At 40.8% G+C, this 24,800-nt stretch overlaps 1 protein-coding gene across 2 annotated transcripts; it reads left to right on the forward strand.

The window, feature by feature from the left end:
* Nucleotides 1-1,423: 1,423 nt before the first annotated feature.
* LOC138964778 (brain acid soluble protein 1-like) lies at nt 1,424-24,800 on the forward strand. Of its 2 annotated transcripts, none has more exons than XM_070336818.1 (6): nt 1,424-1,569; nt 5,620-5,651; nt 9,289-9,338; nt 13,815-13,847; nt 22,302-22,364; nt 23,520-24,800. In XM_070336818.1, the coding sequence occupies exons 1-6, from the start codon at nt 1,543-1,545 to the stop codon at nt 23,612-23,614; spliced, it is 300 nt and encodes a 99-aa protein (XP_070192919.1). In that variant the 5' UTR covers nt 1,424-1,542; the 3' UTR covers nt 23,615-24,800. The 2 variants fall into 2 exon arrangements, with proteins under 2 accessions (XP_070192919.1, XP_070192920.1); XM_070336819.1 differs by having other exon boundaries at nt 1,425-1,569; nt 22,302-22,358.

Raw genomic sequence — 24,800 nt, forward strand, 5'->3', positions numbered from 1 at the left:
CTTCAAATAAACCCGTTTCGGTTGAAGATTGACTTCTGCTATTTAAAGGCATATGTACGCGCTCCCGTGTTTACAAAGTGTAGTTTGCCCATAATCGATGTCAAACGCACCATAAGACCATATAATGACGATATGTCACCATGCGCGGACCATAATACATGCATTACAGCTTGTTCGAGCCTCTGAAAAAGTGAGGATGTCAACAAAGCCGCGGTGTTAGCTCCCTTGCATCAACGTTACATGTGTTGCCAAATCTATAAATAGGACGATCCAGATCAAAATGAAAATTAACATATCTCAACATTGAAGGGGTCCTAGACCACAATATTTTGCAGGGAACTTAATTTAGCATGTCTCCAGCTGTTGGTAAAGCAATTAGCGTGTATAGTCATCGAGTACATATGCCTTTAAGTAGTACAACGAGCAAGGGTATTCATTGCCGTTCCCTTTTTTGGTCGACATATTAACGTGACACGCGAGTTTGATTTACCTATAAAAACGAGAAAAGTCTTTTATACAATGCAGTGCTTACATCGCACACACACCACATCCCCCCTCCCCCACCCCCAACCCGTTTGTGACCAGCAGCAAAGAATAACCCAGAATCTACACAAATCAATGTCCACTTTTTCGTCGGGGGAGGACACGCCTTCTTTTGAAGAAGGAAATTAGCACCCATAGATGATTATTTGAGTTGCCTTCCATGTAAATTTCCCTCTCTAAGCTTACTTGGTAAAAACCTTATTATGGAAGGGCGCTGCATGGTTCTGTGCGACGCTTAGTTTTCGAGATAGGTGTGACCTGGGAGTTATGTCTCAGGTAACGTTGTGCAAACATAGATCTGGGCTGTTTGGTTGATCGAGGCGGTTGGGAAGCAGACAGATTTCTTTGATTAAAATGAATCACTGGCAATTAAATAAGTGCGCCTTGACATCTGTGACTTGCTGATGGAACTGTATTTTGACATGATGTGTGTGTATATGTTTTGCAGTACATTTGTCAATGCACTCTTTCGTAGCAGACACATGTTCTTATGACGGTGCGCGAAATGTTCCATTCGGCTTCAACTCGCGAGCTTGAATATGACGTCAGTTCAGCTTTCGTCATTCGTGATCGTCAGTTTGGTATTCCAACCAGTGTGAGTTTCCATCACTGTGTTCTGCGTGCGATTTGTAATGGAAGGGCGCTGTTTCTGAGCACAGGCACCCGTCACGAGCGGGTCGGGATCAAAGTGGGCGGGGCCTGTGCGCTCTCAAGACTACTAGTACTACTAATAAACCATAAGAAAAGACGACCGTCCATCACAAGTGACATCCAAGACATAGGCCCCGCCCACCTCGTGACGAGTGCCTGTGCTTCCGCCCCGGAAGTCTATTAGTCTCGGCGAGAGGGAGGATTATTTCTGGTGTAGAATATTGGTGATGACATCATGTTATGATGTCATAGTGTCAAAGAAAAGGTCCTGCGAGTCATTCTCAGATTACCGTCCCAGAGGGGGGTAACCTTCTTCATGAAACTGAAAGGAATACAAGCATAATTGTTATGGGCTGTCTCGGCAGTAAGTCTGAGGTAATATATTTATATGTTTTCTAACCATATTTGACTACTTTTTCCTTGTTTATTTGTTTAACACAAAATTGTCTTTCAGTTTGCCGATAATCAGCTGATTGAAAGCTGCCGTTTTGTGACATTCCTTTCTTGACAAAAAAACCAGACGTTTATCTACAGTTTAAGCTTACTAAGAGTGAAGAGTGCAAACAAAGTGTACAGGTGCAAAGAGATTATGCGCATGTTCATGACCACAACATCCGTGTGTTTATTTTAAATCGTTGTTTATTGAGCAGTTTGACCGGGCCCAAAATGCTGTTCGGTCGAGGCATCGTGTCAGGAATTACCCGGCACAGATAATCACTCCTGGGCACACAATAACAATGTTTTGGATCTACCTTGCAGGGACCGGACACGTTATTTGTACACATGACTGCTACACAAACACAGCTTTTCTTACAAAATGTATAGTTTTGTTTGCTGTTAATTGCAACATGAATCTCAGAGGAGGTCGTGGTGTCAGGCATTTTGTGCCTCGACCGAACTAGACTTTTGCATTTAATTAAATAATGATAAATCTTTTCAAAAAGATACTTGAACACAATTTCTTCCTGTCAAGAGCGTGAAACCAGAAATAAAGCGCGAGACTTACAGTTTTACGTTCGTGTCTTTCAAATTGCCAATGCCTCGACCGAACATGGGATTAGACGGTGCAACGAGAAGGGTAGGAATTTCAGTTCATGTTCAAGCCAATCCCCCAAAACCCATTGTGTAGAACGAGATTTACATTGCCAAATGATTTGTTTTCGTTATGTCAGATGTTTATGTTGCTGTAGTTGTTGCTGCTGCTGATTTTTGTGTATTAAACGAGAAATCTGTCCAACACAGTAAAGGATTGTTTGCACACGTTATCGATCAGGACTATCAGTCGCTAAAACAGAATTTTCTGTTTACATTGAGAACGAAAAAGCATGCATTTTTCACAATCCTCATAAACACAACCGTATTTTATGATGATTTAAGGCATCGCGGATGACGACTTTGATTAACATCCCGAGCCGTTTTGCGTGGCATCTTTCACATCTGAAGTGGGGCCCTGTCAGACTTCACTGCTTCGGAGGTGTGATATGTTTGACGACAGCACTCTCACCATCACACGTGCTCTTACAATGGCGGGATCCAAAAACGTTGTCAAAATCTTCGAGTGTCTTCGAGATGTCGTTGAAAGGCTCACAGTCTGCGCTCTTTCTTCTGGGTGCCCAGCGACAGAATCGACCGCAACCGCCCCGATTTCATGACCGCCAAAGGGACTCGTACTTTCCATGCTGTCAAGTGTGTTGAAAGCGGGAAAACTCAAGCTCGACATCTGACATGTGCGTGTTGGTCATGCCTGTCTGAAGAACAGAACTGTTTGAGTCTTCGCGTTTCTGGCAATTGGTCTGAGGTATGAATGTTTTCAAGGACACGGCGACAACCCTACCAGGTAGCCCAGACACAATTAAGTCCGTTAGGCTCCCCGATGCGCCCCTGCCGTTCTCACGCCACCCACAAGTTCATGTTCCCTATCTGGCGCCCACCCGTGATCTGTGCCTGCGTTTCCTGGTGCTCTGTGATCTGTTCCTACCTCCCACGGTTTTACGTCATCTGCCTGGCGCCTCTAATGTTACGTCGTTTACGCTTGCCACCCCCGCTGCTACGTCATCTCTGCCTGACGTCTTCGTTTCTATGTCATAATATGGTACAACCCAAACTCTTAAGTAAATCATTTTACTGTTTGATGTACTTTTTCCAAGTTATCCCCTAGTCACATATAGACGCCGCTTCTACTACACTGGAAAAGTGTCCGAGAGCGTGTTCAATCGTGGGCCAAACGTGGGAGGATCTCCATGAGCGTGGTTTGGTCGGTGTGGGATCTGCTAGGTCGGGAAGCTGCACTCTCTCCCTACGCTTAATTTGAACTGTACAAAACAAGCGTAGCCGGGTCGTGGCGCAGTGCAGTACATTCGTGATGTAGGTGTTTTTGTATTTGCTGTGTGCTGGATTTTGACGGTGATATGCCCCGATTTGATAACGTTTTCGGATCGGCGTGGTCGGCATGGTCGTGGTAAGGACGTAACGCTCTGTGACTGGGGTATTGATAAGAAGTTACATGCAAAGTTTGAAGCGAATTGTGACGTCAAATATTCAACTCGTTTAACTGCTTTATTGTAAAACCATATTTTAAGTTCTGAATTATAATAAAGCAAAGCAAACTTGGACAAGGACAGCTAAGAGGAACAGTCCTGAATCTAATTTGCATTTCAATTCCTTTTCTGTCAGTCTTAACAATGTCTTTCAGTGTCCATGCCTAGACTGTGCAATGCAAAAAAATGCTACGTACTTTGCCGCTCCAAATAAGGAAAACAACAAGGGTTTTTTTAAACTTTTTATTTTACCATTTGTAATTTTATCACACCCTATTCTATTGAAATAGTTTTGAACGATTTTGTTTGAACTTTATGTTTCAATGTCTATGTCACGCGTTTGAACCATGACTCGGAGAATGACCCGTGTCTGAGTATACATATTTTGTCTGGGCCAGCCAAAACTCAATGTTGTCAAGAAAATTAGTAACAATTATGAATCTTGTTAAAAAAAATCTCTTTTTTAACATTTGGTGGATGTTGAGTATGTCAGGCTAGGATGTTGGTGGGAAGCAGGTTGGGGGTTGTGCAAGTTTGAATATGTGAAATATTCTTAGGGTTTAAACTAAATGGATTGATACAGGTCACATAAGGATCAAGTTTGTGTCAATCAGTCGGACGTGGAAGTTCTCATGAACATTATCTTATGAAGCTGGAAAAGCTTTTTATTTATCCCAGCGAAGCTGGAGGTATCTGTAATCGACTTGAGAAATGTTCATACCGATAATACATGATAAAGAAGGATTCTTTGTTTAACAGGTAAGTGCTACAGTTGGGTATAGAAGTTCACCAAAAATTGGGAATATACTAACTAATACGGTGGGTGCAATAGGCGCCCCCATTTTTGAGCAAACGCCACGCAAGGCCGCTTTGGCTGGGTGGAAATTCCGTATTTTCCAAGTCTATGGATAAAGCTCGCGTAAAAAGATTACGTCACGGTCGAAAGTCTTTGACGTCAATTAATGCATCATGACGTCATGCCTCCCTGCAGTCTTTCTCTCTCGTGTGGTGTGTGTGTGTTCATTTTGTGCACATGTGTTAGTGTAACTATTAGTGGGTGTGGGTGTAAGTGTGTGTGTGTGCGCGCGCGTGCATGCGTCTGTACTCGTGTGTGTGGGTGTGTGTGTGTGTGTGTGTGTGTAAGAGAGAGAGAGTTTATGTGTGTGTGCGTGCGTGTGTGTGTGTGGAAGAGAGAGAGTGTGTGTGGATGATGTGTGTTTGTGTGAGTGAGTGTGTGTGTGACGTGGTTTGCGCGCGCCCCTGTGTGTGTGTGTGTGTGTGTGTGTGTGTGTGTGTGTGTGTGTGTGTGTGTGTGTGTGTGTGTGTGTGTGTGTGCGCGCGCGTGTGTGTGTTTTTGTCAGTGTGTGTGTGAGAGAGAGAGAGAGAGAGAGAGAGAGAGAGAGAGAGAGAGAGAGAGAGAGAGAGAATTGTCTTTGGCTGGGGTATGCAGTACCTTGGCGTTGCACTTCTACTTACTTTATTTATTTATTTAAAAAAAAATGTTGGTGGTGGACGGGGTCATAGGTAGTGGAATCCTCCCTTTAAGACCAACAAAAACCTGAGAAAATCAGGTCTTAAAATGGGGGTAAACTTACTGAGATTATGAACAGAATATCTTAGAAACAGGGTCTTGAAAATGTCTTGTTGGGGGTCTTAAAAGGGAGGGAGTCTTCTATGGGGTAAGGTGGTTCAGGGAGGGGCGGAGGTAACGATCAAGGCAAGTCGTGTAAGCATTTGCTTTTCTTGTCTTGTGTCTCGTGGAATATCTCCAATGTATTTTTCTTTTCTAAGCCTAGAGTTGAGCAATAGATAATTGGTTCCTATTACTAACAGGGATCTTGGACGTAGAAGCTTTGGTGCGATTTGTTTGCTTTCTTTTTCTAAATAGCCGGATCCGCAAAGCGAAGGTGCTCCTGATGAGTGAGTAACTGTGTATCTGTCTTTCTCTGTCCATCTGTCTGTCTTTCTCTGTCCATCTGTATGTCTTTCTCTGTCCATCTGTCTCTTTACATCTGTCTGTCTTTCTCTGTCCGTCTGTCTGTCTTTCTTTGTCCATATGTCTGTCTTTCTCTGTCCATCTGTCTGTCTTTCTCTGTCTGTCTGTCTGTCTCTGTCCATCTATCTGTCTTTCTCTGTCCATCTGTCTGTCTTTCTCTGTTCATCTGTCTGTCTTTCTCTGTTCATCTGTCTGTCTTTCTCTGTCCATCCGTATGTTTTTCCCTGTCCACCTGTCCATCTTTCTCTGTCCATCTGTCTCTCTTTCTCTGTCCATCTGTCTGTCTTTCTCTGTTTATCTGTCTGTCTTTCTCTGTTCATCTGTCTGTCTTTCTCTGTCCATCCGTATGTTTTTCTCTGTCCACCTGTCCATCTTTCTCTGTCCATCTGGCTCTCTTTCTCTGTCCATCTGTCTGTCTTTCTCTGTTCATCTGTCTGTCTTTCTCTATCCATCCGTATGTTTTTCTCTGTCTTTCTCTGTCTATATGTCTGTCTTTCTCTGTCCATCTGTCTGTCACTTTGTCTGTGGGTCAGTATGTCCGTCTGTTGGTCAGTGTGTAAGAGATCTGTAGACCTTGCCCAACTGTGTGTACCTTTTCGGCAAATGAATGTGCATACTTTAGCCTCTCTGTGTTCAATTCAGCAAGCAGTTGATAAAGAAGGAACAAGATGTCACTACGCGCTTATTTATTTCCCTAGAAGTAGAAGTTCAGAATTACTGGGTCACGGGTACAAATCTGATCCGGGTCAACTTTAGGTGCAGACTCAGAGACGTACAGTATCCATGGTCCACCCCGTGTCACCACTGTGGCACGTTAAAGACCTCGGTCATTCTGCCATGCAGATGGCTGATTACACCTAAACACGCACACGCCTGGGTAGCGCGACTCTGTTGCTGCTAGATTTCCACTGGGAGGAAGCGATCTGAATTTCCAAGCGATGGGACAATAAAGTAATGAACATGAACATGAAATTAATGATGAAAAATAATGTCGCCGATAACATGATAAGTTAGCGGTTTTTTTTTTTTTTTTTTTTTTTTTTTTTTTTTTTTTTTTTTTTTAAATCTCAGTTGCATGCAGGCTGCTTCAACCCTTTCTTTTTTGCCTTTTTTTTGTTTTGGTTTTTTTTGTTGTTTTTTTGGTTGTTGTTGGCGGGGAGCATCCTTCTTCATTGATTTTTATTTTTTTAATTTTTTTTTTTAAGTAATGTTTTTACTATAACATTAACATTACTATATCTAAATGTATTTTAAGCAACTTTTCTATATAACAATTCCTTCTTAAAAATGCATACAATATCCAGAGGGGAGCCATATCTATAAATACCAACACACATTTTGGCTATCACAATCAAATAATTCACATAACTTATTAGTGCCTTGGAACTTTGTGAATTTTCAAATACGCCCAAAAAAACTTCCTTTACGGTAATTTTAATAATCATATTATATTTACAATTCACTTTATCCTCAACGCATTTCCAAATGGACATAATTTTCGGGCAAAAGTAAAAAAAATGTTCAATATAATCAATTTCGTTCTCACAGTGAGTACAGCAATTACTGACGGAAATGCCTATTTTATACAATAAAATATTTGTGGGGTAAATATTGTGCAATATTTTCCAATGCAGCATTCGCAATCTTGTTTCAGTGGTTACTTTGTTTACCATTAACCATTGCTCTTTTCCCGGCCTGAAATCAAATTTATGTTCCCAAAATTTAACTACAACCGGCTCCACATATTTTTCCTTTATAATTAATTTGCGAAATTGACAAGGCTTACTCAGGTTCTTTAAATCGTTGAATCCACATACATTTCCATTTGCAGAGCGTAGTGTTGCTGCTTTAACTGCTGTACAAATCACCCTATATTCAAAGAATCTTGTGGGCTTACATCCAACCTTCTGCTGCATAATATTAAAGGGCACAATCTCATTACCAACATATACATCCTTTACTCGACAAACGCCTGCTTTAATCCAGTCGCTAAAAAACAGGGTTTGGCCGCAATAGATTATATCCTTGCTGTTCCATAAACACGTATCTCTTAATAACATGTCTCCACCTACTGCTCTCTGAATCATGTCCTTATTTTTCAACCAACAAATTAAAACTTGTTTCCAAAATACATTTTTAATTAATCCCAATCCTTTAAAATTTTTTACCGTGGTGTTAGATTGGAAGCAACACAATCTTTCACCAAGCTTCGAGAACATATGTATCGGTATTTGTTTCCAACTTTCCTGCTTTTCGTTCAATAAATTTGCTGCCCAGGACAACAAACAAGAGGACTGCATATCAATGACATCAATCATTTTTAAACCCCCATCAGGAAACTCTTGACACATCACTTTTCTTTTAACTTTCTCAAATGCCTTAGTGTTTGAAAATCGTTTTTTCCAAATAAATCTGTAAAACATAGTATTTATCTCAGTCAATACCTTTTCGGGTATTACCAGTGCTTGCAACGGATAAATAATCTGCGATAACAAAAGAGATTTCACAATGCATATTTTCCCCATGATACTACAATTTCGTTTAAACCATTTTACAATGTTGCGTCGTATATTTTCAATACGGCTTGTCCAGTTTTCTTCAATTTCAGAGACCGATGAGGAGCTACTGAAATAAATTCCCAAAATTTTCACTTTTGTAGTCCACCTTAACCCGCACTCATTTTCATTACCATATTTATTACTGCCCAAGGCCATGATTTCAGTTTTTCGTCTATTCATTGCCAAACCAGAGAATTTGGAAAAATAGGTAACAAGGGTTAATGCGTTTTTTAACTCATCCATATCGTTCAGAAATAGGGTCACATCATCAGCATATAATAATATCTTAAAGAACATATCATAATTATCATTAGTTTCTTTTGGCAGAGGCAGACCCTTAATTGAACCATCATTTCGAATTTTCAAGGCCAACAATTCTAATGCAAGGATGAAGGCCATCGGTGAAAAAGAACAGCCCTGTCTGATACCTGCGTTCAATTCAATACATTCCGATAACCAGCCCATAAAATTGATACAACTTTCCGATTTATACAATAGAATCTCTACCCATCTTACAAAGACGGCACCAAAATTAAATCGTTTAAATGCATACACAATATACTCTTTGGAAATCGTGTCAAAGGCAGCTTAGCGTTATTTGGTCTGTACCTGTGTGGATTTAACATCCCCCCCCCCCCTTTCCAAACAAAATGTTGGTTTAGGGTATCCTGACCGACCTTTTTTTCCCGCCGACCCTAAAACTGTTTTCATTTTCCCCCCCAAAAAAGGGAAAGAAAAGGTGTCTTTTCTTGGGAGTTGCTCTTTACTCGGAGGGAAAATACATTGCACGTCAAAGATGAAAATGTGACCAAATAACTGTATCACGTTTACGGTTTTAATGGTTTGGGGAAGAGTTGCGTTTCCATGGAAACACTAGGGCAAACAATCCCAAATGGAAAAGAAGGAAGTCTATTCCTACCTACCCTATTTTTTGTTTAGGTCACGTTGCCCTAAACCAACATATTTTTTTGGCCTAACATGGAATTTTCTTATTTTCATTTAGGCCTCCCCAGCCACCAAAGGAGGAAAAAGTAAATAGCGGCGAGGCAGGAGGTAAGATCATTTTTCTTTGGAAGAATTCTGTTCTGATTATTATTGTTACTGATGTTTGTCATTTGCTTTGCATTATGCAAGGGGTTGCAGTCATTGTACAATTTTGCGTGAATATTGCATTGTTCGGATAGTAGAGAGATTACACACTGTTCTATTTATAACTCACGTTGGGAATCCCTCGCGACTTTCTTTGTTTAGTGGCCGGGCACTTACGGGGGTCGAGGCTTGCCGAGACTCCCTCAGTGCCCCACTAAACAAAGAAAGTCGCGAGGGATTCCCAACGTGAGTTACAATAGAACATTGTGTAATTTCTTTAGTACACTTGAATGCGGTAAGACGTGTGTTGTAATGTTTTTAGACACATCACTGCGTCTGTTTAAATCCCATACAGGGCCTCGACGCCTGATCCGGAAGTCTGTGGTCACTGGGTGTGTTTCGTACATCCGAACTTGAATGTAGTCCGATCATTATTTTGATGTCATATTTGACAGCTTCTGTTGTAATCTGTGCTCTCACCTTATATTGAGTTCACACGGAAACACCCTGGAGAACAAAACAAACAAGAGGATTTTTTTTTTACTCTTGCAAGACAAGCAACACTCTGGAGAATCAAAACATCGGCCGAACATGACGTATTTTGGAAACAAATGTTGCAATTTGTTTCGAACATTTCACGTCACGAGTTCCAAAGTGGGTCTGCTGGCAAATGTGTGTCGCGCGACATTTCAGTGTGCTGTCGTTCACAAAGTTCTGGAGATCGTTTTCGGTGGCCTGGCGTAAAATAAAAAGAATTGTCATCATTTTCACGAGTTTTCATTCACAAGCACATGGGAAATAAATCTCATGTTCCCCGGGGAATAAATCCCCGGTTACCATAGTTGCAGGAAGCCCTATTACATGGATAATCAAAAGCAAACCCAATAGAAACGCTCGAGGATTCTTCGGCTCTTTTCATTGGCGTTTCCCCAGACCTAAACAGACGACAAAACACTGCTTTGCAAAGTTCCAAAAACCAACTGGCAAACTGGCAAAAGTAAACAAAAAAACAAAACTACTTCAATAAATTCGTCACAAACAAATGAAACCTACCGATATGTTATGTCTTCTTACAAAGTCATGGAGTGCGTGTATCTGTGTTTCGATACACAGACGTTCGGAGTAACACGAACGTCAAGTTCAAGTAAACCGACACCTGACACACACATTTTGACCCGTGCACAAGACGTTGTATCGATAAACGAAGCACAAATAAGAAACAATAATAAAAGCAAAGAAAATAGCAACACGATATGCAAAGATCTAACAAAGCCGAGCAAGCAGAATGACAGGTCTAATGAAAAACAAAGAGGTACCGATCGAGTCGGAAACAAGATCGCGATTCTTTCCTTCGCTGCACGACGCAAATCTTCTGTGACCTTTGACCAAACGTAGCTTCCACATTCGATCACTCAGCTTAATATTTACAACAGAAAGCCGAGGGGGTGGAATACCGAGATGAACCTACAGAACTGTGCATCCTCAAACCTGACATATTCATCCCAACTCATTTAATGAACTCAAAAACACAGAAAGTTGCTTTCACACGCCATCTTTGATTGCCAGTGGTTATCAAACCGGGACCCGTGTGGTTATCAGCACGGGACCCGTGTTTCAAAGCATGGCTCCCTGGGTTGATTGTGCACTTGTTTTCTCACTACCAAAATGATGACAAAAACGATGTTTGATGGTTTGTTGACAGACCAGCTTTTTTGTCGGTCCTCGGGGGGCATATCGACTTTTGTTTCATATTTATTGACCGCGGCCTTCGGCCTTGGTCAATAAATATGAAACAAAAGACGATATGCTCCCCCTCGGACAGACAAAAAAGCTGGTCTGTCAACAACCCATCAAACATCTTATAATGTTCTTGCAGCACGTACTCATAATGCTACAGAAAGTAAGTGCCTGTTGTAGGAATTGTCGTTATCGTTCATTCTTTAACGTTCACAATCATTATTGCTTGTCGCTTTTAGATTTCAAGCAGAAACACTCTTCAGCCAACACAACAGCAATGTCACAGCGTTCAAGGTTTCATTTCTTAGGTGCATTATAGTTGTAAGTGGACGCAATATTTAAGAAATATCCTTTCCAGATCCATGATGATAAATATAGGAGGTATGACATTATTCCAATGTTACTGGACTGGAGATTTTGTTTCGAACCGGTGAAAAACCTCCTTTTCCTTGGAGCGCCATTGTTGTTTCCAAGCCAAGCGTTGGAAGATTCGTGCGCAGCTAAAATTAGACGTACAGTGCATTTTGACTAGTTTTCACCACGAGTGCGCATGCTCAGATATTTACACAACGTGTTGGCTCTTCAAAGCACATGCTCAGATATTTACACAATGGTTTCCTGGGTTTTTCCACAGCTTTACACCACCTTTTACCTTATATGGAAATACGCGTTTGACCATATAAGGAAACAGGCACGGTTGGCCTAGTGGTAAGGCGTCCGCCCCGTGATCAGGAGGTCGTGGGTTCGAACCCCGGCCGCGCCGGGTCATACCTAAGACTTTAAAATTGGCAATCTAGTGGCTGCTCCGCCTGGCGTCTGGCATTATGGGGTTAGTGCTAGGACTGGTTGGTCCGGTGTCAGAATAATGTGACTGGGTGATACATGAAGCCTGTGCTGCGACTTCTGTCTTGTGTGTGGTGCACGTTATATGTCAAAGCAGCACCGCCCTGATATGGCCCTTCGTGGTCGGCTGGGCGTTAAGCAAACAAAAAACCAAACAGAAACCATATAAGGAACATAAATAGCAGTCAAAGAGTGTTTGTTTGTTTGTTTGTTTGATTAACGCCCAGCCGACCACGAAGGGCCATATCAGGGCGGTGCTGCTTTGACATATAACGTGCGCCACACAAGACAGAAGTCGCAGCACAGGCTTCATGTCTCACCCAGTCACATTATTCTGACACCGGACCAACCACTAACCCCATAATGCCAGACGCCAGGCGGAGCAGCCACTAGATTGCCAATGTTAAAGTCTTAGGTATGACCCGGCCGGGGTTCGAACCCACGACCTCCCGATCACGGGGCGGACGCCTTACCACTAGGCCAACCGTGCTGGTAGTCAAAGAGTGTACTAAATATATTAGCCAGATTGCTGCAAAACATCGGTCTTGTTTTACACCAACCAACGAAAGCAGGAATGGCCAAATCGTCCGCCCGGTCGCCAGGGGCGAGTAAAAAATCCGCCGGGCGAGTAGAAACCGCCTGGCAACCCGCCCGACTGGCCAGTGAAAGTTCTAATCAAATGCAACGTTTTTGGTTGTAATATCGAATTTCAAATCTGATGGAGCAACTTTGGTATGCACCGGGCCAGCGAAATTTCTGGCGGGCTAGTGACTCTCTTGCAGTTACTCGCCCGGCTGGCGAGTTAAAATTTTGGGACTTGGCCATCCCTGGAGTCACTCTAAAGTCACTCTAAAGTCAGTGCAACATTTGCTTTTAAAGGTCCTTGTCTACATTTTTATACCGAAATCGCCATTTGACCATTAAAATGCAGAGTCTATTATCTATAAATATCAACAATACACCCCCTTTCGATCAGGAAAGACGAAGCCAGTGTAGCCGTTTGAAAATTCATTGTAGTATTCCAGCGTAGTACTCATAGTTGGATATCCTTATTTGGAAAATGCCAAGCGCAAAACTCCTCTCAAATCCCGTGCATTTCGTGCGTTTAAAAAAAAGCGTGGACAGCGCTCCAGTGTCAAACTGTTGCTGCACTTGTTTGGGCGTGGCTATAAGCATAGTGACATGAATTTGATTGGTCAGTATTTTTAGGCAAAGCACATGTTCTCAGCAAACAGAAAACAAAATATTGGAAGCGTGAGTCACGCTACCCAAAAATAAAATCTTTTTTTACATAGATTTTTTTTCTATAACTTTTTTCCCCATGGTTCATTCATCATTTGACATAATTTTGTATCGAAATCTAACCATAAGATTATTGAAAAAAAGCAAAAATGTAGACGACCACCTTTATAATGCTCATTGTCAGGTGTCTATCAGTGAGAGTGAAAGTGCTTTGTTCCAATACTTAAGTCAGTTACTGTTTGAGCATATCGATGAAATGAATCAATTTTTTTTATGATCTTGTTTACAATAAATTAACTCTACACATTTTTATTATTGCACCCATTTTCGTACCAACATTCATTCCAGTGTCATTTCATTCAAACTGTCAATGCTTTGTAAAGGTTCTTTACCTGGCTATCTGGCACACTTTTCGGATCAAAGATGTTATAGGTGTCACGTGACCGCCGCCGAAGAAAGGGTACCCCCGAAATCGATCTTGTTGGTGTACGACAAAAATGGGTGTAATAATTGTTTTGCACAGTTTAGTTTGACGGATGGCTAGAGATCTGCATTGTTAGGTGCTTATTCATTAAATGTCATGTTTACTTATCTTTGGTTGTTGTTTCAATGTTTCAGGTTCAGAGGATCCGCCCGTGGCCGAGGCTGAGGGTAAGGGTGGATGAAGTCCATAGCGTGTCTGCCGACTTGTACGGACGCGCTTTGCTCCGACGAGAGAGAGAGACAAAGAGAGAGAGAGAGAGAGAGAGAGAGAGAGAGAGAGAGAGAGAGAGAGAGAGAGAGAGAGAGAGAGAGAGAGAGAGAGATTAATTGTTAGATTGACATTGATTGTTAATAATGAGGATACTTAAAATGTTCCTAATTACACAAGGATAGTTCCGGGTCTAAATGGGCTTTGACAAATGTCCTTCTTCCTGCATTATTTTTTTTAGATTGTTTTCTTGTCTTGCCTCGAGTACTTCCTCAGTCTTGGCGAGAGAGAGAGAGAGAGAGAGAGAGAGAGAGAGAGAGAGAGAGAGAGAGAGAGAGAGAGAGAGTATACTGTGTGAAAGTGTGCTTGTGAATGTGTGTGAGCAGGGTAACAAGTTGAGGTGTAAATACTTGTCGTTGCATTTGTGCTCAAAAGTCGTAAGGCCAAAAAAAAAAAAAAAGGTCTGTTTACGGTAACCCGACCGACCCTAGTTTTTTCGCGCGACCCTAGACTTTTTTTTGGCATTTGGGGAAGAAAAAAAAAATCTTGGTTTTTTTGGCAAAATAACGTAAAAATATGGTTTTTTGGGGAGAAAAAAAAATCCCGACCTACCGACCCTATTTTTTGGGCCTATGTTACCGTAAACAGACTGTTTTTTTTTTTTTGCCTAATACTAAAGCCAGTTACTGTTCGATGATATAGACGAAAATGAATCTAAATTGTTTGAGGGACTTCAGAATAACTCAACTTTGCCCAAAAAATATTGCACCCATTTTCGTAACCCAACTTAAAGGGGAGAGGTGGCACGAACAATGAAATATGAATATTTGTAAGTTTTCTTTGAAGTTTTGGGGTACTTTATAGAAAGGAAGCATGAAAAAGCACCTGCATGTCCAGTTTTTGACCAAGCAAGTAATATTTTAATAAAAAAGACCAATTTTTTTCCAAAAAGTACAAAAATTACACCCCGTGCTCCATGAAATTAGAAAGACATTTTTGAAGCCACAGGCTTCAACGTTTTTGCAAATTACTCCCATATATCAGTGTCAGACTTATACAGAGCCGTTTTGACCAAATTACCCCAGTTTAAATTCAGCAGCAAAAATTGAGAAATATACATTTTTAGCCCCCAAAATACCCATTCAGGCTTATATTATATTGTGTATAAAAAAAATTTGATGGATTTTTACAAAAACGCCTTGTAAAAGTCTAAAAAAAATCAATATAACTCCTGCAAAAGAAAAACAAGTCGCGTAAGGCGAAAATACAATATTTAGTCAAGTAGCTGTCGAACTCACAGAATGAAACTGAACGCAATGCAACGCAGCAAGACCGTATACTCGTAGCATCGTCAGTCCACCGCGCACGGCAAAGGCAGTGAAATTGACAAGAAGAGCGGGGTAGTACTTGCGCTGAGAAGGATAGCACGCTTTTCTGTACCTCTCTTCGTTTTAACTTTCTGAGCGTGTTTTTAATCCAAACATATCATATGTATATGTTTTTGGAATCAGGAACCGACAAGGAATAAGATGAAAGTGTTTTTAAATTGATTTGGAAAATTTAACTTTGATAATAATTTTTATATATTTAATTTTCAGAGCTTGTTTTTAATCCGAATATAACATATTTATATGTTTTTGGAATCAGCAAATGATGGAAAATAAGATAAACGTAAATTTGGATCGTTTTATAAATTTTTATTTTTTTTACAATTTTCAGATTTTTAATGACCAAAGTCATTAATTAATTTTTAAGCCACCACGCTGAAATGCAATACCGAAGTCCGGGCTACGTCGAACATTACCTGACCAAAATTTCAACCAATTTGGTTGAAAAATGAGGACGTGACAGTGCCGCCTCAACTTTCACGAAAAGCCGGATATGACGTCATCAAAGACATTTATCAAAAAAATGAAAAAAACGTTCGGGGATTTCATACCCAGGAACTCTCATGTCAAATTTCATAAAGATCGGTCCAGTAGTTTAGTCTGAATCGCTCTACACACACACACAGACAGACACACACACGCACATACACCACGACCCTCGTCTCGATTCCCCCCTCTACGTTAAAATATTTAGTCAAAACTTGACTAAATATAATGATAACTCTACCACAAGTAGTTCTGAAGAAATATAATTACCCGCGTTGTTACTGTCCTTAAAAAACCCAACTTCAGAGAAAATTGCATTTGAAAGTTTGTGAAGTGTTTCTGCACACATTATGAAGATAAATTGTTGAAAAATAAGAATGGGTGTGTTCCTGTATTGTTCACAGTCTTTTTTAAATGATTTTGGTAGTTATTCCTCTCCATCCCCCATCAGTCCAGCACCGTACACCTCCCCCTCCTGGTCTTCTTGCTGCTCCAACTGACGTTGGTGACCAACACATCTTGAGAGTTGTCACGAAAACTAAATACGTACTGTTTGCTATTTTCTGTGTGCAATTTTGTTTATGTTTTTTCAAGCATAGAACCATAACCAGTCACATTCATGCTCATTTTTTGAAGTAGCACCACTATTTTTTTTAAACAATGATTTTTTTTCAAAAAGGTCCCCAAAATAGACATTTTGCTGCACCTCTTTGTAAAAAAAATAGTTGAAGCTGCAGGTTCAAAAAATGTCATAATGTGTTGACAAGTAGCTATTACCAGTAGTTGCAGAGCTTTTTCTTCTATTTTTTGAGTCACTTGAGAAAAAGTGACTCTATGTAATCGGTCAGTGTTAGTCTGTCCGGCCGGCCGTCCGGCCGGCCGTCCGGCCGTCCGTAGACACCACCTTAACGTTGGACTTTTCTCGGAAACTATCAAAGCGATCGGGCTCATATTTTGTTTAGTCGTGACCTCCAATGACCTCTACACTTTAACGATGGTTTCGTTGACCTTTGACCTTTTTCAAGGTCACAGGTCAGCGTCAAAGGAAAAATTAGACATTTTATATCTTTGACAAAGTTCATCGGATGTGATTGAAACTTTGTAGGATTATTCTTTACATCAAAGTATTTACATCTGTAGCCTTTTACGAACGTTATCAGAAAAACAAGGGAGATAACTAGCCTTTTCTGTTCGGCAACACACAACTTAACGTTGGGCTTTTCTCGGAAACTATAAAAGTGACCGGGCTCAAATTTTATGTGAACGTGACTCATTGTGTTGTGAATAGCAATTTCTTCCTGTCCATCTGATGCCTCATATAATATTCAGAACTGCGAAAGTGACTCGATCGAGCGTTTGCTCTTCTTGTTTTTTTTTTAATGAATATCAGCCTTTAGTTCTCAGTCAGGAAAAAATATTGGGCGACATTATATTTTTGCATGAAAATGCAATGTCAGGCTTTCATTCTAATTCATAAAAAAAATATTGGTAATGGTTTTTTGAGTCACTTGAGAAAAAGTGACTCTATGTAATCGGTCAGTGTTAGTCTGTCCGGCCGTCCGTAGACACCACCTTAACGTTGGACTTTTCTCGGAAACTATCAAAGCGATCGGGCTCATATTTTGTTTAGTCGTGACCTCCAATGACCTCTACACTTTAACGATGGTTTCGTTGACCTTTGACCTTTTTCAAGGTCACAGGTCAGCGTCAAAGGAAAAATTAGACATTTTATATCTTTGACAAAGTTCATCGGATGTGATTGAAACTTTGTAGGATTATTCTTTACATCAAAGTATTTACATCTGTAGCCTTTTACGAACGTTATCAGAAAAACAAGGGAGATAACTAGCCTTTTCTGTTCGGCAACACACAACTTAACGTTGGGCTTTTCTCGGAAACTATAAAAGTGACCGGGCTCAAATTTTATGTGAACGTGACTCATTGTGTTGTGAATAGCAATTTCTTCCTGTCCATCTGATGCCTCATATAATATTCAGAACTGCGAAAGTGACTCGATCGAGCGTTTGCTCTTCTTGTTTCAAAAAGCGCTCCTGTAACTACTGGGATAATTCATTTACAATGATTGGGGAAATAAAATTAGTAGTCTACCACAAGTAGATGGGAAATGAAGACCATCATCGTGTGGTTACCGTCCTTGAAAATCATTCACATTATGAGGAAATGGCATTTGAAAGTTTGTGAAGTGTTTTGCTGCGCACAGTGAAGACAGATTGACAAACCAAGAGTATGATTGTGTGCATTCGGGTACTTTTCACTGACATTTTCCCATACTCCAAGTACTCTTCAATATCCCCTATCAGCCCAAAGTTGCACTTATGGACATCAGACTGATGCTACACTCAATAAAACATCAAGTACAGTGATTATAAGGCTGGGGGACAAATCAGCTGAAAATAAGGCGTTTGGAATTTTATCCCCGAGTACGCAGTAGGAGGGTCCAGCAGACTTTAATTGTGTGTATGTCTGTGTGTGTATCTGTGTGTCTGTCTGTCTGTCTCGACTTAACAGCTTATTGCTGGGAAACTACTGGGCGCAGTTCTTTCAAAAGTTGATACACTAACTTGATAATAGGTCCGATTGATCGTATTAAAACTTCATAATGTTACCTGGGACCTAAATGCGAAATATTCCACAAAAACGACTCTTAACGGGGGGAGTTTTTGCGGTGGGAGGCTGGTCGCTTTGCGAACAGCCAGTCACTGAACTAAAGGGGAGACTTGGGCGGCTGAGCCGAACACGTCACGCAGTGACGAGAAAAGCATGATTTGCAAGACAGCCGACGGGTGGGGATTTGGTCTCAGCAAAGAAACTATTGGTCTCGGTGAAAGAGAGACAGAGAGCACGAGAGAGTCTATGGCCAAAGTGATCAGGGTTCGATTCCCGGCATGGGCGGTCTATTTTATTTTTTTTTTAATTCTTGTTTACTATTGTTTATTATGAACGTTTTAATGTTTTATTTTACTCTAATAGTTTTTTTAATTGTGTAAAATAAATAAATAATTTTTTTTTTTTTTAAATCCAAGTGATCCGGGTTCGATTCCCGGCATGGGCGGTCAATTTTTTAAATTTTTTTTTTAATTCTTGTTTACTATTGTTTATTATGAACGTTTTAATGTTTTATTTTACTCTAATAATTTTTTTAATTGTGTAAAATAAATAAATAATTTTTTTTTTTAAATCCACGTGCACAAGACAAAAACTTTCATACTGGGGGAGCGAGCCAGTCTGAAGAGTACTCGGGTCCAGCGCCAGCGTTTTTTATTTGCAACTCTCGATGTTCTCAGTTTTATCGCAAGAGCAGGCATATGGTTTCTGCTAATTTTTGTTTCCGTCACACACAAACTGGTCGATCGCGAGTTTTGATCGAAATTGCTTCGAAGTAAGCATTATTTTTTCCAAAACTCATGCAGCTATAGGTAGGACGTCAGTCGAGCTTCTGCCAAAATAAACTCTAGACAGAATGCTTCCCTGACAAGTTCAAGGGATTCAATGATCTAGAGGGAGAAAAGAATATCAAGTTCTTATTAGTAAAATAGATTCGGGATGAAATCCGACAGATTTTAGCCCAATATTCGAGTCACTCGAAAATGCACCGATCAGTTGTTGCGTTCCTTGAATGAGAAAAGTTGGATTTTGCAACGAAGCAAATATCTAACTAAGTCAAAATATCATTGTCTCACCAAGAATTAGATACATGAGTGGAAGATGGGTCCGAAGTTCGATTAGCAGTTCTTTAGGGTGTAACTGGGACAGTCAGGGTGGAGTTTATGTGAGATAAACAAGGCCTGACCACAGGCGGAAGGTATCGTCCACTGGACTACTACTATCACAGAAAGACTACAAGGTATGTCACTCACCTTCGAGTCTTCTGTGTTCTTGGAGTCGCTTCCTGGGGAAAAATATTGTTCAAGACGGTTTGCCTCTTCCTACAGTCTGTGTAAGGTCAAATAAATACAGTTGAATGATTGTTTGAACTATCATGTGCCTTTAGTTTTCAGCTTCCGTCCGCTGCAGGTTGTTATTATCCATCATTTGGACGAATCTTCGTTCGCGAGCCGCTAATCCACTTAGGGGACAAATCATGTATCCGCACCGAATATGCATACCAGCGCTCATTGGTTAATAACAGGATATTCGATGATTATTTTCCCGTGGGTAGCTTCCCTTTGCTGCACAATATTTACATATGTTTTAGACCAATGAGCGCTGGTATGCATATTCGGTGCGAATACATGATTTGTCCCCCAAGTGGATTAGCGGCTCGCGAACGAAGATTCGTCCAAATGATGGATAATAACAACCTGCAGCGGACGGAAGCTGAAAATTAAAGGCACATAATAGTTCAAACAATCATTCAACTGTATTTATTTGACCTTACACAGACTATAGGGAAGAGGCAAACCGTCTTGAACAATATTTTTCCCCAGGAAGCGACTCCAAGAACACAGAAGACTCGAAGGTGAGTGACAGACCTTGTAGTCTTTCTGTTATAGTAGTAGTCCAGTGGACGATACCTTCCGCCTGTGGTCCTACCTGTTATTCAGACATCGCGGACTCAACATTCACACCGACCGCTAGCTTATTCTTCTTCGCTGCTCGATCTGCCGCAATTTGTATCTTCCTCTGCTTCTTGCATGATGAATACCCGCCCAATTTATCTTTTAGAGGCCGAGTTGAGAGAAACATTGCTGTCTGAGACGTCGAACCGATTCGAGATAACGTTCGCGTGTTTATGCGGATATGGTGTGCGCGCATGCGCAGAACGACTTCCCGGCTAAAAGTTATTGGTAATGACCAATCAGCGAATAGATTTTAAAAGGTGAAGGTCACTTTTCCAAACATGGAACATTTTGCCTGTGAAAGTAGCCTTCGCTAGCTCTGTGTTGTGTCCGTTGAGCGGTATAAACGGACTTTATTTTCATGACTGTGACATCGTCAAAAAAACGGGAATTCCCGCTAAGTACGGTGCATGCAATAAATCTGACAAACTCATCAATATGTTGCTGCTGCTCTGCCGCGAAAAAAATCGATTTTTCACAAAGTTTGCAGATTTTTAGCATTCACTCACTTTGCAAATCATCACTTTATTAAAAAAAAAGAGGATGCAATTGACAAAATAAACAACATGCAGTTATTCTAGGGTGTTCAAAGTACCTAAATACATGCTGAAACCCCAAATCACATCATGGTACTACTTATTTTGGATCAAAATTCCGTGCCACCTCTGCCCTTAAGCATTCATTCCCGTTTCGTTTCATTCAAACTTTCTATGCTTGTAAAGGCCCTTCACTTGGCTATCGGGCACACTTTTTGGATCAAATTCAAAGATTTCAGTTATAGGTGTCACGTGACCGCCGCCGAAGTCAGGATATCCCTAAAAATCGACCTGACAAAAACCGTCACGTACCAAATACAAAATCGACGAAAATTCAGAATTGGCGCAACTTGGCAACTTGTACCTACAACAGTACAAGGAGAAACCCAAACCAATTATCTTTCCAGAACAGGTTGCTTTGATTTGCTAACTAGCGTATCTCGTGTGTTATATATCATTTCTACTTATGCATGTGTGAGCGCACTAACAGAAGAAAACGAGAGGTTTTTGATTGCTTTTTACATTTAGTCAAGTTTTGACTAAATGTTTTAACATAGAGGGGGAATCGAGACGAGGGTCGTGGTGTATGTGTGTGTGTGTGTGTGTGTGTGTGTGTGTGTGTGTGTGTGTGTGTGTGTGTGTGTGTCTGTCTGTCTGTGCGTGTGTGTGTGTAGAGCGATTCAGACCAAACTACTGGACCGATCTTTATGAAATTTGACATGAGAGTTCCTGGGAATGATATCCCCGGATGGTTTGTTTTTTTCGATAAATACTTTTGATGACGTCATATCCGGCTTTTTGTAAAAGTTGAGGCGGCACTGTCACACCCTCATTTTTCAATCAAATTGATTAAAATTTTGGCCAAGCAATCTTCGACAAAGGCCGAACTTCGGTATTGCATTTCAGCTTGGTGGCTTAAAAATTAATTAATGACTTTTGTCATTAAAAATCTGAAAATTGTAATATTTTTTTTTTTATATAATACGATCCACATTTACGTTCATCTTATTTTACATCATTTCCTGATTCCAAAAACATATAAATATGTTATATTTGGATTAAAAACAAGCTCTGAAAATTAAAAACATAAAAATTATGATCAAAATTAAATTTCCGAAATCGATTTAAAAACAATTTCATCTTATTCCTTGTCGGTTCCTGATTCCAAAAGCATATAGATATAATATGTTTGGATTAAAAACACGCTCAGAAAGTTAAAACGAAGAGAGGTACAGAAAAGCGTGCTATGCAGCACAGCGAAACCACTACCGCGCTGAACAGGCTCGTCAGTTTCACTCCGTTGTGCACAAGCGGCGGACTACGGTCATTGTGAAAAAATGCAGTGCGTTTAGTTTCATTCTGTGAGTTCCAGAGCTTGACTAAATGTAGTAATTTCGCCTTACGCGACTTGTTCATTGTTTCAGATCTCAACCCTGCGGAACCACCGCCCGAGGGTGAAGCGGAGGGTGAAGCGGCCGAAGGTGAAGGTAGCAATAACAAAGGAAAGAACAGATAACTCTAATCTTCATCCCCAAAATTTGCCAAAACATGGGGTCAGGGCATGATCAATTTAGTGGGGTTGAGAAAAGACGGATACAAACGTTATGTGAAGCTGGTTGAGGAGACAGTTCATCATGTATGAAAGTGGGAAGGTTGCACCTTTGAAGGTGCACACGTTTTCGCCTTTCACAGTGCTAAATAAGTGGTGAAAACACCGAATTGAATTGTTTAAGAATATGATTTTCTGCTTTCTACATCGTGCACCATTACAGTCTTCACAGTTTAGTGATATGTCGAGTCCCCAGAGTGCAAAACGATGATAAAAATAAAATTTCGAGGTGGGGAAATATTGTTTTGCGGTCGATGTAACAGGTAACACTCCCAATTTCCGAGTACTGACGGAGATGTCCGGAATTGAAGTAATAGAGCTGTCAGGTGAATGACCTGGTCGGTATTCTTCGATTCACGAAGATCAATTTTTACAAGCATAGGTAAATGAAGAATGCCACTAACAAATTTGTCTTCTTCTGAGCCAGCGTTTTGGGCCGCCGCTTCTTCCCAAACTGGTAAACAAGTTTATATATATGCATGACGCAAAAGTTTGGCGTCATCGGTCTTATTACGTATTGCTATGCGAGTGACATCTTCGTAGATTCTGGTCAGGCAAAAAAGTGAAAGTGGATCTTGCGTGATTTCACTGTGTGTTTCCGCATTAGTGATATTTTAGGGTAGTGCTCGAGGCTTTTTCGGCAAAGGCGAACATATTTTCTGTCTTCAAAAAGATCATAAATCATATCTGCATTTGTACCATAAACATACACTTCAGAGAACGGCTTAATGGCAATTAAAATTGCCTTTGATAAAAGGGGCCATGTCTGATGTTACTGTGAAATACTGGCATTCATACAACATACATATAATTATTATCTTCATTTTAATAGTTTTTGGGAAAAATAACTTCATTTCTACTTATGCAGGTGTGGAGCGAACTAACAGAATAAAACGAGAGGTTTTCGCGTCCATTTTGAGGGGTACCATGACATAAAGCGCTAGATGACGGATGGCTAGATATCTGCCTGGTTCGGTGCTTGTTCATTAAATGCCATGTTTACTTACCTTTGATTGCTTTTTCATTGTTTCAGGTGATCCCACCCCTGAAGACGCGCCGGCCGAGGAGGAGGCCCCCGCCGAGGAGGAGGCCCCCGCCGAGGCGGAGGCCGAGCCTGAGGGTGGATGAAGTCCATAGCCTTTTTGCCGACTTGTAGTTGTGCGGATACGCTTTGCGCCACAGTTTTAACCGGCAAACAACATTATGGTGGGGGGGGGGGGGGAATGACAACAACTCATACATTACATAACCAAACGTTTTATTTCAAGTTGAGCCGATTATATAAGAAATCTCATACCTGCATTTTCCTTTCCTTGTCCTTTCAGTAACAAAGAAAGGTAGTTTCTGCATCTAAAAACGGATAATTGCACTTGGAACAAAATATAAAAACCGTTTTTCCTTTTGTTATCTTTCCCGCAAATGATGTTATTTAGAACCGTTGGTTTTCTTTTACTCACTTTTCTGGTGTGCCATAAGTTTCTTGACTGTCTTCATCATAAGTTGTTTCAGAACTGAAAATGTGAGAAGCAAGTAACAGAACACACAGGTCAAATACAAATTAATTGGTAATTTTCTTTTCTGCTACACATCACATCTATCCCATCCCCCCAAAAAATAAAATGTAAAAAAAAAGGAGGGTTTTGTTTCCTTTTCCTTTTCACCCCTAACCCCTGCCGATTTCTGTTATATTTCAAATTCTACCATACTTACAGTTCTCAGCCCCCCCCCCCCCCCCCCAACTGTGGTTGCAACCAAGCACATTCTGCTTGTGGTGTGGCAGTGTCTGCACATTAGGACGGAACAGCTGAAAAGTCTTCGACCCAGCTGTTCCTGAAGTCACCGCAGTTAATGCCAGGGAATTATTTTTGTTACTGGTTGAAAAGGCGAAATGTTTGTTGATGTGCTTGGAGTGTCTGAGCTATGGATTGTGAATTTAGGCTGTTACTGATGTTGTTTACAGTGTGGATGGGTAGTCTCCTTGTGCCTCTATACAGAGAGAGAGAGAGAGTGTGTGTGTGTGTGTGTGTGTGTGTGTGTGTGTGTGTGTGTGTGTGTGTGTGTGTGTGTGTGTGTGAATGTGTGTGAGCAGGGTAAAAAGTTGAGGTGTACATATTTTTCATTCTTTTTGTGCTCAGAAGATGACAGATTTTGAGATCTATATGCTTATGTGCATCCTGAATGAAATGGAGCACATGTCTAAGGCGCACTCTTCATTTATTTGAAACTATTCTGCGAGTATTTAAGCGCTTTGTCACATGACAGTTCTTGGTAATGTACGTGTAATTTATGACTGAAATAAAGGTAGACGAGTGCA

The sequence above is a fragment of the Littorina saxatilis genome, linkage group LG4 (assembly GCF_037325665.1).
Source record: "Littorina saxatilis isolate snail1 linkage group LG4, US_GU_Lsax_2.0, whole genome shotgun sequence".
NCBI lineage: Eukaryota > Metazoa > Mollusca > Gastropoda > Littorinimorpha > Littorinidae > Littorina > Littorina saxatilis.

Coding starts and splice junctions, on each gene's coding strand:
- LOC138964778 (XM_070336818.1), top strand. CDS start 1,543: ATGGGCTGTCTCGGCAGTAAGTCTGAG. Junction 1,570..5,619: donor GTCTCGGCAGTAAGTCTGAG/GTAATATATTTA, acceptor TTTTCTAAATAG/CCGGATCCGCAAAGCGAAGG. Junction 13,848..22,301: donor GCCCGTGGCCGAGGCTGAGG/GTAAGGGTGGAT, acceptor TCATTGTTTCAG/ATCTCAACCCTGCGGAACCA.